The 13969-nt window shown below is 29.5% G+C and overlaps 1 protein-coding gene and 2 long non-coding RNA genes across 3 annotated transcripts; 2 read left to right on the top strand and 1 right to left on the bottom strand.

Moving 5' to 3' along the window:
- The first annotated feature begins 1445 nt into the window (after window positions 1–1445).
- On the top strand, window positions 1446–2169 carry LOC121204692 (uncharacterized). The gene is made up of 2 exons (XR_005899873.1): window positions 1446–1602; window positions 1904–2169. It is a non-coding gene; the product is annotated as an uncharacterized lncRNA (long non-coding RNA).
- A 5553-nt stretch (window positions 2170–7722) lies between these two features.
- LOC121204693 (uncharacterized) lies at window positions 7723–9335 on the top strand. Its single transcript, XR_005899874.1, has 2 exons — window positions 7723–7917; window positions 8288–9335. It is a non-coding gene; the product is annotated as an uncharacterized lncRNA (long non-coding RNA).
- Window positions 9336–11315: 1980 nt separating this feature from the next.
- Window positions 11316–13577, bottom strand: LOC121204689 (probable indole-3-pyruvate monooxygenase YUCCA5). The gene is made up of 3 exons (XM_041075006.1): window positions 12796–13577; window positions 12337–12708; window positions 11316–11884 (listed from the first exon to the last, which is right to left on the bottom strand). The coding sequence occupies exons 1-3, from the start codon at window positions 13462–13464 to the stop codon at window positions 11651–11653; spliced, it is 1275 nt and encodes a 424-aa protein (XP_040930940.1). The 5' UTR covers window positions 13465–13577; the 3' UTR covers window positions 11316–11650.
- Between the last annotated feature and the right edge of the window lie 392 nt (window positions 13578–13969).

Genomic DNA, 13969 nt, shown 5'->3' with positions numbered 1-13969 from the left:
AAGTTAGGGCACAATTCTTCAATTTTCTGAAATGCTAAATATTGCCTTATTTCAAAAACCTTGAATGAAATGTAACAATGCTTTTTATTTGAAATAACGATTCATAAAAATAATTACGCAAACAAGATTAAATGTATTAATAGAGCAACTTGTGATGGTCACATAATATATATTATTCACAAACTAACACGATAATCAAAAGCAAGTGAATAACAATTTAAAGAGAAATAATATGAGCAACTTGAAGTCATACATACAACAATTTGAAATAATAACAAATAAGTTCAAAATAAATAACGAAAGAAAATCTAAAAATCAAATAAGATATCAAAATGATTCCAATGAATGATAAATGATAACTTGAAATAAATAATACATGCAAGTTTAAAAGAAACAATATGTAAAAGACTTAAAATAAATAATAAACAAAATAAGTTACAATAAGACAATTTAAAAAGGTTATAGAAGACAATTTAAATTGTATAATATATATATATATAAAACATTTTAAAATGATAATAATAAGAAATAATCATATCAATGTAAAAATAATAAAATAAATAATCATTATATAAAAACACTTGAAGTAAATAATATATAAGAACAAATTTTGAAGTAAATAATATATAAATCAATTTAAAAATAACGAATAGTATAAAAGGGGTTTAAAATAAATAATATATGGAAAGAAATTTAAAATCAATAATGTACCAAATAGTTTTTTTTAAAAAAATAACACGTACATAAAACTTGAAAAAATGTATGAAATAAATAATATATAAAACTTAAAATAAATAATAAAACAACTTAAAATAAATAATATAAAACTTAAGTAAGTAAACAAATAACAAATTAGCACATGGGGGTGAAGTCAAATGAATTATGGATCAAATCAGAGCAAAAACAAAATTAACAGCAAAGAATTGTGATAAAATAAATTAATCAGTAAGGCACGCAAATAAACAGGGGTTGAATGCGCAATAACCCCCAAATTTCTTGAGATTCATAGAGCACCAACGAGCCAAGGGACCCAATTAAATATGAAATAAAATTGAATGACAAATCTAAAAAAAATAGAAGAATTTGGGCCCAAATTGAAAATAAAAGTAAAGGAAGGGACCCATCGAAGCGTGTGAATAACGTTGGGGACTAAAAGGCTAAATTTCCCTTCCCTCCAAAACACTGCACTTAACATGGGACCAAAATGAACACGAAGCCAAAGTACGAGGCCAAATTAAAATAAAACAAAACTTGATTGCAAAAGAATAAAAATCGGGAGGACCAGAGACAAAATAACCCATTCAAAATAAAACACGCGGATCCCCTTTAATGGGTCGGGTAGAAATCCGGGTTGTGATGAAACGACGTCGTTTTGGCACTGGGACTTAAGTCCAAAACGACGTCGTTTTGGATCCTATATAAATTCCCCAAAATTTCTTTTTCCCTCATTTCAGCCCACCTTTCTTAAAAAAAAAAAAAATTTTCTCAAGAAAAGTTCTCTCTTTTCCGAATTCCGGCCTTGCTCCTATCGACCACCGCCGTGCCGGCCCTCGCCGGCGACCGCTGTCGGCCACCGTATACGGTGGCCGAAAATCGCAAAAGGTGAAGTTTTTTTTGTTTTATATTTATGTATTTGTTTATGTTGAAAGAAAAAGAAAGAAATGAAAAAAAAGAATTCGAAAGTTAAAAAAAATAAGAAGAAAAAAAAAAGAAATCACCTCCTGATTTAGTTTTGCTTTTCGATTATTCTCTCTTTTTGGTTCTCAATCTCTGTTTTTGTGTTTTTTTTATGAAAATTTCGTTTTTATTTTTCTCCAAAAAAAAATCCCCCTTACATAGAATTTTAAAGGCTTTTATAGCCATTTACAAGTTGCTTGTTGATGATTATTTCTTCTCTCTGCAGGTGCAAGTTGGTAGTGGTTGGAAGCAGTAGAGGGTTGACGTCGGTGGTGGATGGGACAGCGACAGTGCAAGTGGAGGCAGCAGCTGATTAGGCTAGGGTTTTCAGTTCCTTTTTTTGTTTTGTGTTTGGGTTGGGCTGCTGTTGGGTTTTGGGCTTCTGTTAGTTGGGCCCGGATTTGGTCCATTACAAACTCAATTGACAAAATCAAACCATTTTATATATACTGAAGTATATGATTATAATGAGAAAAGATTGTTCCATTTGAAGTTGGTTATTTGTTGGATTGAGTAAAGGTTGTCATAGCTGGTTTACAAAATGATTTTTTTCAAGGTAGACTCGTTTTCAATTTATAGCCACTCGGCCGTTTTAGAGTTCTAAATGTTACTCGAATTTTAAAATATGTTTTATATTAGACGGCCTTGGGGGTAGTCTGAAGGTATAGTCGTCCAGGGCCCAGGGTTGGAAGAGGCCCAATTTTTTTAATATATATATTAACTCAAAAAAATTGTAAATATATTTTCTAATTTTTTTTAAAAAAAATTTAATTTATTGTTTCGCTACCTAAAAAATGTCAAGGAGCTGTTTTATATTAATGTTTTTAAATTTAGATTTAAAAATATTTTTTATTATTTAAAACGAATTTATGTTAGGCTGATTGCCATGAGCTATCGAAGTATTTGCCCAGCCTGAATGGGTCACAACACATGGGTATGTTTTATTTCATGGGCTCCTTTAATTGGGCTTGGGATGTTCAAGAATTTCTTTAGCCTCTTTCTTTTGCATCTCATATAGAAATAAATAAATAAATTACTATCTAATTCATTTGAATTATATTTATAATTTAATATAATAAATAATTTTAAATAAGTGATAAATTAAAATATTTGTATAAATTTGTTATACCATTACCCTATGAGGACATGTGGCACTGTGAGAGAACATTAGAGAGGCACTCATGGACTGCTCTCCACTGACATTTCCCCTTACAACACTTGGTGCATTATCCACCTGAAGAGTGCCTGGACAACCCTTCACTGCTTAGTGTCTAGCCACTTGGGTACCCTGTATTCTTGATCATCAGTTTTTAACAGGAATGCACTCACTTCCTGGAGGGGACCACCAAAGACACATGCATAATAACCTCGTACTACCTTACACCAAGGAATGTCAGAGCAGTACAATGCACAAGGATAAGCAACTTGCCACCTGATCGACCACACAAGAGGACCACCACCTATTCCGTCGTTGATGTAATATCACCAGCCTCAAGACTTCTTATAAATACATTTAGTTGTTGCAATGGAGAAGGGATCTTTTGTCCCTTTAGCAACCGTGAGCACTATACTGCTCGCCAACCTCCTTTACTAACATACTCTCCTACTTTATCACTTACTTTCTCCAACTCTCCGTCTGTTTAGGTGAACTGACATTCCTTACATCATCACTTATTTCTCATTATCTCCTTCTTTGTTGATACCCGGTATCAACAACATTTATAAAACAACATTATCAAAATTTTAAAAATTAAATGTTATTAACTTGAGAATGAAGGGAAGAGAGCTCTTAGGAGCTAATGGTAAAATGTGAGACAAAGAACTTATAATGGTCTCGTATGATCCAAAATGAATTATTTATCAATATTAAAGGTAAACTATACTTAGATCGCTAAATTATTAGTAAGTTTATATTTTGGTTACTCAACTTTAAAAAGTTACAAAATAGTCATTAAACTATACAAATGTTTTCATTTAAGTTACTAGACTGTGAAATCTTTTTATTTTAAAAGTCCAACCGGCCAGCTTTAAGTGACAATTCAACGACTAGCACAACAGAGTAGTACCCATTGACAACTAGAACATATCTCAATCCAAGTTGATTTGATGATTGGTGCCAAAGATTGGAGAAGAAAGTTACTCAAATTTTGATTCGCAAATTGGTGACGTTCAAAGCTATTTCATAAAAAAAAAATTGTAGAAGAGGAGGGAAAGTTTACCCTTTCAATTGGTGTAAGAAGTGAGAATAGAGAAGGCCATAAAGTGACGATTTTAACAACCCAATGACTTAAATTAAAACTTTCAACACAGTTTAGTGACCATTTTATAACTTTTTAAAATCGAGTGACCAAAACGTAAACCTACTAATAGTTCTGTGAACTTGGATATAGTTTACCCTAATATTAATATACTGCTTTTACATTAATCAAAATGATATTAATATATATCTTTTTATATTATATATAATGTCTTTGATTAAATTTGTGTTACTAATTCCAATATTTAGGTGAGAATTTATCAAAATTCATTTATTTTAAAAAGCAACATACATTATGTTAAAGGTGATTATGCTTTGGTTGCTGATAAGATGGCGACTATAACTTTTGCTGAGGATATTGGAATTCATTGTTTCAAGCAACATCAGATGAAGTTTTAAGAATTCTCCATAAGGATCTGGATGGAATTACTCTATCAAGAATGATACTTGTTTACTTTGTTGTTATTTTCTTTTTCTTTTTTTTTTAAAAAAAAAATTGTTTTTGCATATGAAAAGGTTTGAACTCAAGATACTTTAATGTTCAATTTCTCATTTTTCTCATATTTAATTTTTATGTCGTTTTTAATAAATTTATTATATATTTGTTTTCACATACATCGTGACGTCATCCTCACCTTCTTCCGGCTTATCACCGGCAGTCTGCTCAGGGTTCCAAACTCAACGGTGGCAGCTAAACATGAGGGTTGCGCTCGTTGCGGGACTTAACCCAACACCTTAACCCCTTTTAGTTAACCCGAGACAAATCGATAGATCTATGAGAAATCTCATTCAATTGAATATATGGTAGGGCAAAAAAATGGGATACCAAAAGAATTGACTGCCGAGCCGTATGAGGTAGGAAACTCTCAAGTACGTGGGTGTGCCAGAATGTAGTCTAGTACTATATTTAATGAGCTTGTTGAGTTGACATAGCTCTTCAACCGAGTCCTAACTCAATTGAACAATTACCAAAAACCATTTCTTTTTAATAATAAACGTTACTGTGGGGATATTATTGTTATTTCAAGTTGTATGAAAATACCATAAATTTTAATATCTTTACCATTTCAGCTAAATTTGATGATTATTTTTTTTATAAATATATTTATTATATATATTTTTTCACTCTGTGCGTTATAATTTAGTATACCACTATACTATTAGACTAATGTAAATAACAATTAAATAAAACATAAAAACTGCATCAATAATAAAATACAAAAATATAATGGTATATTTTTTTCATTTTATTAATAGAATTATTATTTTAACATAAATATTGTCGAAACCATTTTTTTTAGGGAAAAACGGGAATCGATTTAGATTTTGAAAATGAAAACGAATAGAGGAATTGCCACAAATCCTTTTTGATGAGGTGTGATCGGGTCATCTCGTAAAAGTGATTATTTTTAATAAATGGTTTGATTTATTTAAACAATGATTTTGGTCCACGTAAATAAAAAAACAGGTTCAGGAGTCTGTTACGCACGAGGAAAGATTAGCACCCTCGATACGCCCAAAATTGATACCTAGTTGATTAATTAGTGTCTTAATGTCAAAGATTTGAAAACTTGAAAGAATTTAAAACACAATCCTTCTTTGAATTAATGCTAATTTAAAAATGATCAAATAAGTTAAAACGGATGTTAAGGACTCCCTCATCTCAAAATAATAAAACGTTACGCCTAGTAAATTAGGACATGACATTTCGAACTTTGAGAATGAGCTTACCTTTATTTAAAATTCATATATTTTAGCCCCTTTTTAAGAGGATGTTCGGTTATTTAGGATGGACAAGAAAATTCGAAACCCAGTAAGTTAGGACACGTTTCCTTGAATTCCCAAATACCGATCATTGCCTTATTTAGAAGATTTTGTTTTTAAACCATAGCCAATACGATACTTAAACGACATGTATTATTTGTTTGGATTAAAACAGTCCGTGCTTGGACAAATACATTTGAGGTTATGCGCGATATAATTTAAATGAAATAAAATAAAAGGGAGTATAAAGCATGAAATAATAATACGAGAATAATATCACAAATGTACGACAAAGATAAAGATGCAAGTGAATGAATTAAGGCACAATAATAACCATTCAACATGCATTGTGTAAATGTTAACATTAGTGATCAAGGAGCAAAAATAAATAAATAAATAACATATGTGACACTGTAAAAAATAAATGGTATGAGGCAAATTAAAACGAATGGAATATACAAACTATTCAACATAATGATGACTAAGTTTTAAAAGTAAATAAAGTAAAAGATGAATCTTTAAAATCGATAATATATAAAATAATTTGAGAAAATATGATATATTTATTTACAAAAATTTTAGATTAAATGATGCGTACATAGATATATATGTATATATAAGTATAAAATTGGTAATAATATTAGGAAATAACTTATAATGAGTAATAAATAAAATATTTAAAATAAATAAACTGAGTTTTAAAAGGGGACATAAACAACTTAAAATAATAAAACAATTTTAAATAAATAAAACATACATGATTTTAAAATAAAAAAGCAATTTAAAGTAAAGAATATAAAACAATAATTAACATATATAATATTTTGGCATAAAATAATATATATAAAGCAAACTTCAAATAAACAATATGTTAAATGAATCTAGATGAATAATGCACAAAAAATGAAAAAATAAAAATAGATAGAAAAATAACAAGGACACTTTAAAATAACTTACAAAAGAGCTTAAAATGAGTAATGTGTAAAAGAGAAATTTAAAATAAATAATAAAATATATATATCTAAAATAATATATAAAAAAGTTTAAAATAAATACCTATATAGTCTTAAAATTAGCAATAATAAAGGTTTACAATGAATAATAAAAGAGTTTAAAATAATTTTCATGTAAAATAATGTAACTAAATAATATATAAGAAATTGAAATAGAGTTTAACTCAAATGACATATAAAAAAATGTAGAAAGAATAATGTGAAAAGAGAAATTTGATGTAAGATAATGCATAGAAAAATGTTTAAAATAAATATATATATATATAAATATATATATACATGTAATAATCTAAAATACCAAAATACGTATAAGAATCTTAAAATAAATACTACGTATGATGATTTAAGAAGAAATAATATATACATAAATAGATTTAAAAGAAAATATATATATATATATATAGATTCAGAAGAAAACATATACATGAAACAGCATGAAAATGGGTAAAACCAATTTTAATATAAACTACATATATACAATAATATAAAAAAAAATTAAATGTTACACAATATTTTAACAATATGATATAAAAAAATGTAATTAAACAGTAAAAAAATGAATTAAAGCAAGGCACAACCATCAAAATAATTACGGATGTATATTTAAATAATTAAAAATGTTAAATAAGTTAAAGAACTAGAGTATTATGCCTATTGAAATAAAAAAAACTTAATTAAAACAGACCCAAACTAAATAAAATAAACCATTAAATAAAAATAAGGACCAAAGTGCGATGGGCATGAATGTGCAGGTATTAAAAACGCCATTATTCCAAGTTTCTGAACGCCCCATGTAAACATGGATCAAATCAAAACAGCATATAAGTTTTAGGAAAGAATTAAAAAAAACAAAAGAAACATAAATGGGACTCAATCAGATGACGGCAAAATAGGGAGGGACCGAGTGTGGAATTTACCCAACGTAATTAAGTGTCCCCCTCAAACGGTGCCGTTTTACTCTTTATAAAAACAAAATTAAAAGAAACCCTAAACTAATGCTCAGTCATTTGAAATCAACACCAAAACTTAGGCTCCCTTTGGATTAGATTTTACCCACGGTGAGATGAAATATTGGGTGAATATTCCTTTTCACTACATTGATTTCTTGTTTGGAAGATTTGAGGTGCAGTGCAATTGAGTACTCTCACCACACTGCTGTTCTCAATTTTCACTGAAGCCAAAGGTGCGAGTGGTGAAGAAACTGAGGTGAGTAGTTTTATTACCCTTGTTCTTTGTTTTTTTTTTTGAGTTTTATAGAAAGTAAAATATTATTAGATATTATTATATAATAATTTAATAAATATATAAATTTATTGTCATAAATATATAATTTTAATTATTATTTAATATAAAAAATTTAAATATGTTTTATTATTTATTATTAATATAATTTAAAAATATTTAAATTTTATTGCATATGATTATAATATTTTAATTATCATTTTATAAAAAATTTTATTTTATTTTATGTTATATTATTTAATATTAATATAAATTTAATTATTTATTTTATTATAAATACATTGTAAACTAATGTCTATAATGGTCATTTTTTATTCTCATCTCACCGCTACAGCTACGTTTGAATCCAAACACATATCCACCGCTATTTCTAATCTCACCGCTATAGTATTCAATCTCACCACTACAGTAATTAATCTCACCACTACCATTATTTTTAACCTCACCGGAAGAAAACACACCGCCCATCCAAACTAAGCCTCCTCCCCTCTCATTCGGCCGAAAAAAAAAGAAAGACTTCAATTGCTGTTTTGCCTCCGTATTCGGCCGACGGTCATCAAGCGAAGGCCAAATCTAGCCCTGTTCGACCACGAATCCGAGGGTCGTGCTCCTGAGCCTCCGAATCTTCACCTAGGCTTCGATAACGACGAAGCAAGCAAGGACTCGAAGGAGTCAATACTAAGATAAGTCTCTTCCCCCCTTATTTGATCTCTATCTCCTTTTTTAAAACCAAAAATCAGAAATAAAAGGGAAGAAAAAAGGGTTATTTCCAATCCTATTTCCCTCTTTTAAACCCTCGTTGGGAACCCAACGGGTTTGTGGCATCAAAACGCCGGCGACGACCTTTAACCGTGGTGAGAAAACAAGACAACAGGTATGTTTTGCTTATTTATTTATTTTATCAAAAATAAAAAATAAAAAGGATAAAAAAAACCTTTCGAAATTCTTGGTCTCTTTTTGATTAATTTCTTCGTTTTTTGAATTTTGAAAAGAGTCCCCCTTTTACATTCATTATTCGGCCTTTTAAAGCCGATTACAAATATTAAAAAAAATGTTTCTGCTACTGTTTGCGTGTTGTGTTTATCTGCTCTTCGTTGGTTTGTTTCTCAGGGATGGCAGAGAGTGGTTGAAGGCAGAAGGTATGGGCGATGGTACGGCGGCTGAACTTAGGTTTTTTTTGTGTTTCTTTTTTCTGATTTTTTTAATGTATTGGGCTAGGGTTTTTTTTTAGGCTTGGGGCATTTTGGGTTTAATTGGGCCTGGACGGATTTGGCCCATTACAAATATAATATATATTTTTATATCAAAAGTATCAACTAAATTAAAATTTTCATAAATAAAAAATTTAATATGATGATGTTAATAATCATATTTTACTTTCAGCTCACCCCACTTTTATGTTTGCATCCAAACACATATGTTATCACTAATGTCAATTTCACCACTGCAATACTTGATCACAATGCTACAATGATTAATCTCATCAGAGTCAATCTCATCGTCTATCCAAATGATTATTTTAGTAAGTTTTTCAATGAAAAAGATAATAATATTTAAGGAAATAGTGGTGTATTAGCATATGCAAATTTAGAGAGGTGCAAGTAGGGGTCTTGACTCCAATTTAGAAAACTTGTCTTTTAATTCTTCACAAATGATAAAATTAGAAATTAATATATAGAAAATTTAAACTTTAACCCTATTTTTTTTAAAAAAAAGCTCTTTAACCTCTTTAAATATCAATAAATTATAAATTAATATAATATAAAATTATACTTTGATTTAAAAAATTATAATTTAATTTTAACCTAAATTTTTTTATTTCCCCTCCATCTATCACCAAAGATGAGAGAAAGGTGCTTGTTCCATGATACATCATGAACATGGGTTTCTACCCATCTATAAATAAGACCCTAATGGACAACTTGCAGATCTTAAACATTGAATCAATTGGGCTTTTTTGTAAGCATATTTGCATATATATACACACATATATATATAAGCGGCCATTCTCTTTCCTATCTAAATGCTAAATGAGGAATAGCTATCTAGTTTTGAGCTGAAAATAGCAATCGAATCTCCTAAAGGTTGCGGTGAAGAAAGAAGAGATCTCCCACCTATCTAAATCCTTTAGGACCAGAATGTACATCGACAAGAGGGCTTTCCCTATATATATATATATACATTCTAAAAAGAGAGATCGTTCAAAAGTCCAAACCCAAGACTTGATCAATTAAATAAGAAAAACCAATGAGAATCAATAACGAAAATGGACTCGAAGGATTGCAACTTTCTTGGAATAAAGGGTTGGAATAAAGGGTTTAAGTAAGTGAAATTGGAAAGTAACGATGTTTTGTTTATTGAAATTCTTCAAATGGGTCTTGCATCGGTGAGTAATGTTGTTGAAATTCAGTTAATTTGTGACTCGTGTCTCAAAGATTAAGAGTAAATTTAGAAGTATTCGAAGATCATTTAATAAAGTGACAGATCATTTAGCAAAGATGATAAATAGTGATATTAGGCATCTAATGGTTCTTAACCAACGCATGAAATCAAGACGATATTAGAAGAGGATTCTCATTCAAGTTTTCTCGAGGAATCAATTAGTAATTAGCATATTTTACTGTATTTGGGCTTTACCTATATTTCTTTCTACCAAAAAAAGATGAAAATGGACTTAATAGCGATTAATATTTGTGCTTTGCAACTTATTGTGAAATGATAAAAATCTTTGAAAACCAATTAACAAAAATAAAGAAAGGGAAAGGTAAAATATTCTCTCTCTCATCCCTACTTTTATTTTTAATTTTTTTTTCATTTTTAATATTTCAAAATTTAAGTCTAATTATTAATATCGTTAAAATTTTTCTATTTAATTTACTATGACGGTGTAATGAATCTAAATTTAACAAAAAAAATTTCTATGTCAATAATTGAACTTGCAGTTTTAAAATTGAAAAGTAAAGAGACTAAAGCTATGTTTGATAAATTGAAAAATTAAGTGTTGAAAAATAGAGAGGCTAATGCTTAAAATTAAGTACCGACAAAATAACCATTGAATTTAAGTTATAAAATCCATTTAGTATATTACTTAAAATTAAATATTGAATATAATTATATTATTTGATAAAAGATAATACAATCTTAAATTTTTTTTTAAAAAAAGTTAAGTGATAAGTAGGTGTCTCTCTCTATCATTTTCTATACTTTTTTGTTAAAAAAATTATATAGTAGTTTTCATTGTGAATTATTAAAAATATTTTAAAAATTAATTTTTTAAACATTTAATCAAAGAAGGCCTAAATTTCTTAAAAATAAAAATAGAAAAATTACATTGCAAATGTAAAATAAAAATAAAAATACAAGACCTAAAGCATATTTTAACTATAATTTTTACTGAACAATAATAATACAAAGTACAAATGTTATATATGAAAAGAAAAGAGAAAAAGCCTCATCATCTCATAATACAAAATGCCCAAAGAAATAAAAAACCAACTTGGGCTTTTGGAGAGAGGGCTCTATGTTGATCGTAATCAAGGTATTCACCATCAACAGCAATGACTATAATTTATTTGCCGTGGGTGCTATTTTACTACTACCTATTTTTTTTTCTTCTTACACCATGAAAAAAATAAAACAAAAGAACAAAGGTAAAGTTATGTTCCCATGCTACTGCTGATATATATATATAAGAAATTTAGAACTGTGAAAGTGAAATGCATCGCCTATGGCAAGCAATGGTCCTCTTTTTGGGCTGCTTATTTTCTTGTTTCCAAGCTTTGCCAATATCTTGAGCAATGTTAATGGCATCTGAGGAAGCACCAGATAGGCCTCTTCTAGTGAACCCAACTGCATACAGTCCACCTTTCCCTTTCCATCCATTTGGGAATGGTGCCTTTGGGAATCCATTCTTGGAGAAAAATTCACCTTCCTGTTTTTTTCATAATAAAAACAGCATTAATAAATGTTTGTGGTTTGAGATAATAGGGTCAAAATTTATATTTTAGTCCCTTTAATGATATGTTTAAATTCAAATTTTACTTTCTCTATATTTTAATTTGATATAATTTGATTCTTTTAATTTTATAATGTCATTAGTTGATTCAAATAGTCAATATTGTTGACTATTTTGAATAAAAATAATAATTTTAGTTTTTTTTTAAAGCATCATTCTAACATAGTTGAGTTCGAAGCAGGGAGAATTTAGAAATTTTTTTAGAAAGAGTTGAAATTGAATTATAAAAAATAGTTAGTTTGATATTATGGTAAAGTGATAAATTGGCTAAAATATAAGAAGTAAAATTCAAATTTAAACAAAATAAAGGGACTAAAATCTAAATTTTACCAACATGTATATATAAGAGTCTAAAACAATTTTCTCACCTGAAGCCAAGAGGGAACATTACTACGGTACCCAGTGGCTAAAACAACTGAGTTAACGTCGAGTTTCTCACCATTAACGAGCTCAAGTCGTCCACGTGAGAACCGCTTTATTCCAGGAACAACTTGAATATCACCCGATTTGATTTTCTCCAATGCACCAATATCCAACACCGGTGTTTTCCCTTTACTGTTCTTAAGCTCTAATGGACCCATCAATGGCCTTTTCAATCCATATTTCTCAATATTTCCCAGCACCAACCAGGCCAAAATCAACAAAATCATGTCGACGAGCCAAAGTGGTAGCCATTTCATCATCAAAACAGCTAATTCAAACGTCGATTTCCCCAAAACTTCTCTTGGTAATACATGAACCTGTTAAAACATAAAAAGAAACCCATCATTAGAATTCAATCCAATGATGAAATCGATTACTTTATTTGTTTAAATAATGAAACTCACCGAGCTGCGAACCACCATTGAAGGTGAAGCATTATGGTTAGCAAGGTCAAGTGAAACTTCCATCCCTGAATTACCACAACCAACGACGAGTACATTTTGGCCTTTGAATTTCTCACCGGATTTATATTCACTAGCATGAATAACTTCACCACCAAAGTCGGCCAATCCGTCGATATCCGGCACCACTGACTCGGCATTTTCGCCGGTGGCCACAACTAGCCATCGGCAAATGTACTCGAACTCGGCTTTATTAGAGCCTCTTACCGTCTTAACCCTCCAAAAACCACTGGTTTCATCGTACCTAGCTGATTGTACACACTCATTGAACTTTGGGTTAATATCAAAACGCTTAGCGTATGATTCAAGGTATTCAATGAACTGTTTCTTTGTTGGGTACTCAGGGAAATCTTCAGGGAATGGTACTTTAGGGAGTTGACAAAACTGTTTAGGAAGATGAAGTTTGAGCCGATCATAGGCTCGTTTTTGCCATAGAGATGCTATGCATTCGGCTCTTTCGAGGACAACAAAAGGGACACCTTGTTCTCTAAGACAAGCAGCAGTGGCTAACCCTGATGGACCAGCACCTACTATCAATGGACCATTGACCAATGTCCATTTACGTTGAAAGAAACCTTGATCTTGATCCACAAGTCTAAACAAGTTCTCCATTGTTTTTAAGTTTTGGCTAAAGGGTTTTTGAAAAAAAAAAGTAAGTTTTTTTTTTTTGATGAACTGAAAATGGATGAAATTTGATGTTTTTGATTTGTTGTAGTTGTTGTTGTTGATATGGAAGGATTTGAGGTAATGGGGGTGTGTTTATATAGAGGAAGTGGTGGTGGTGTGAAAGGGAGTCAAGGAGTGAAGGACCATGTGATGACATTCAATAATTAATGTGATCTCAAAGGGCTTTCAAATCATATAAGCTAATGGCTAAGTTTTGTTTTTTGTTTTATTATGGAATAAAAAAAAATATTAATAGATCTTATATAGATTATACTTGGTTTAAGAAAAAATTGTTCAAGGATATTTATTCTTTCCTTTAGATGAAATCATGATTATACAAAATTGAATGATTAAATTCTTCAAAGAAAATTGAATGATTGAACTTTTATATAATAATAAATTTAGTTTAATATTTATCTCTTTTTTTTTTAATTTTTTTAGCTCTAGTTTT

Source organism: Gossypium hirsutum, chromosome A08 (assembly GCF_007990345.1).
Source record: "Gossypium hirsutum isolate 1008001.06 chromosome A08, Gossypium_hirsutum_v2.1, whole genome shotgun sequence".
Classification (NCBI taxonomy): Eukaryota; Viridiplantae; Streptophyta; class Magnoliopsida; order Malvales; family Malvaceae; genus Gossypium; species Gossypium hirsutum.
The sequence above is the reverse complement of the archived record's forward strand: the minus strand, read 5'-3'. Positions and strand labels throughout refer to the sequence as shown.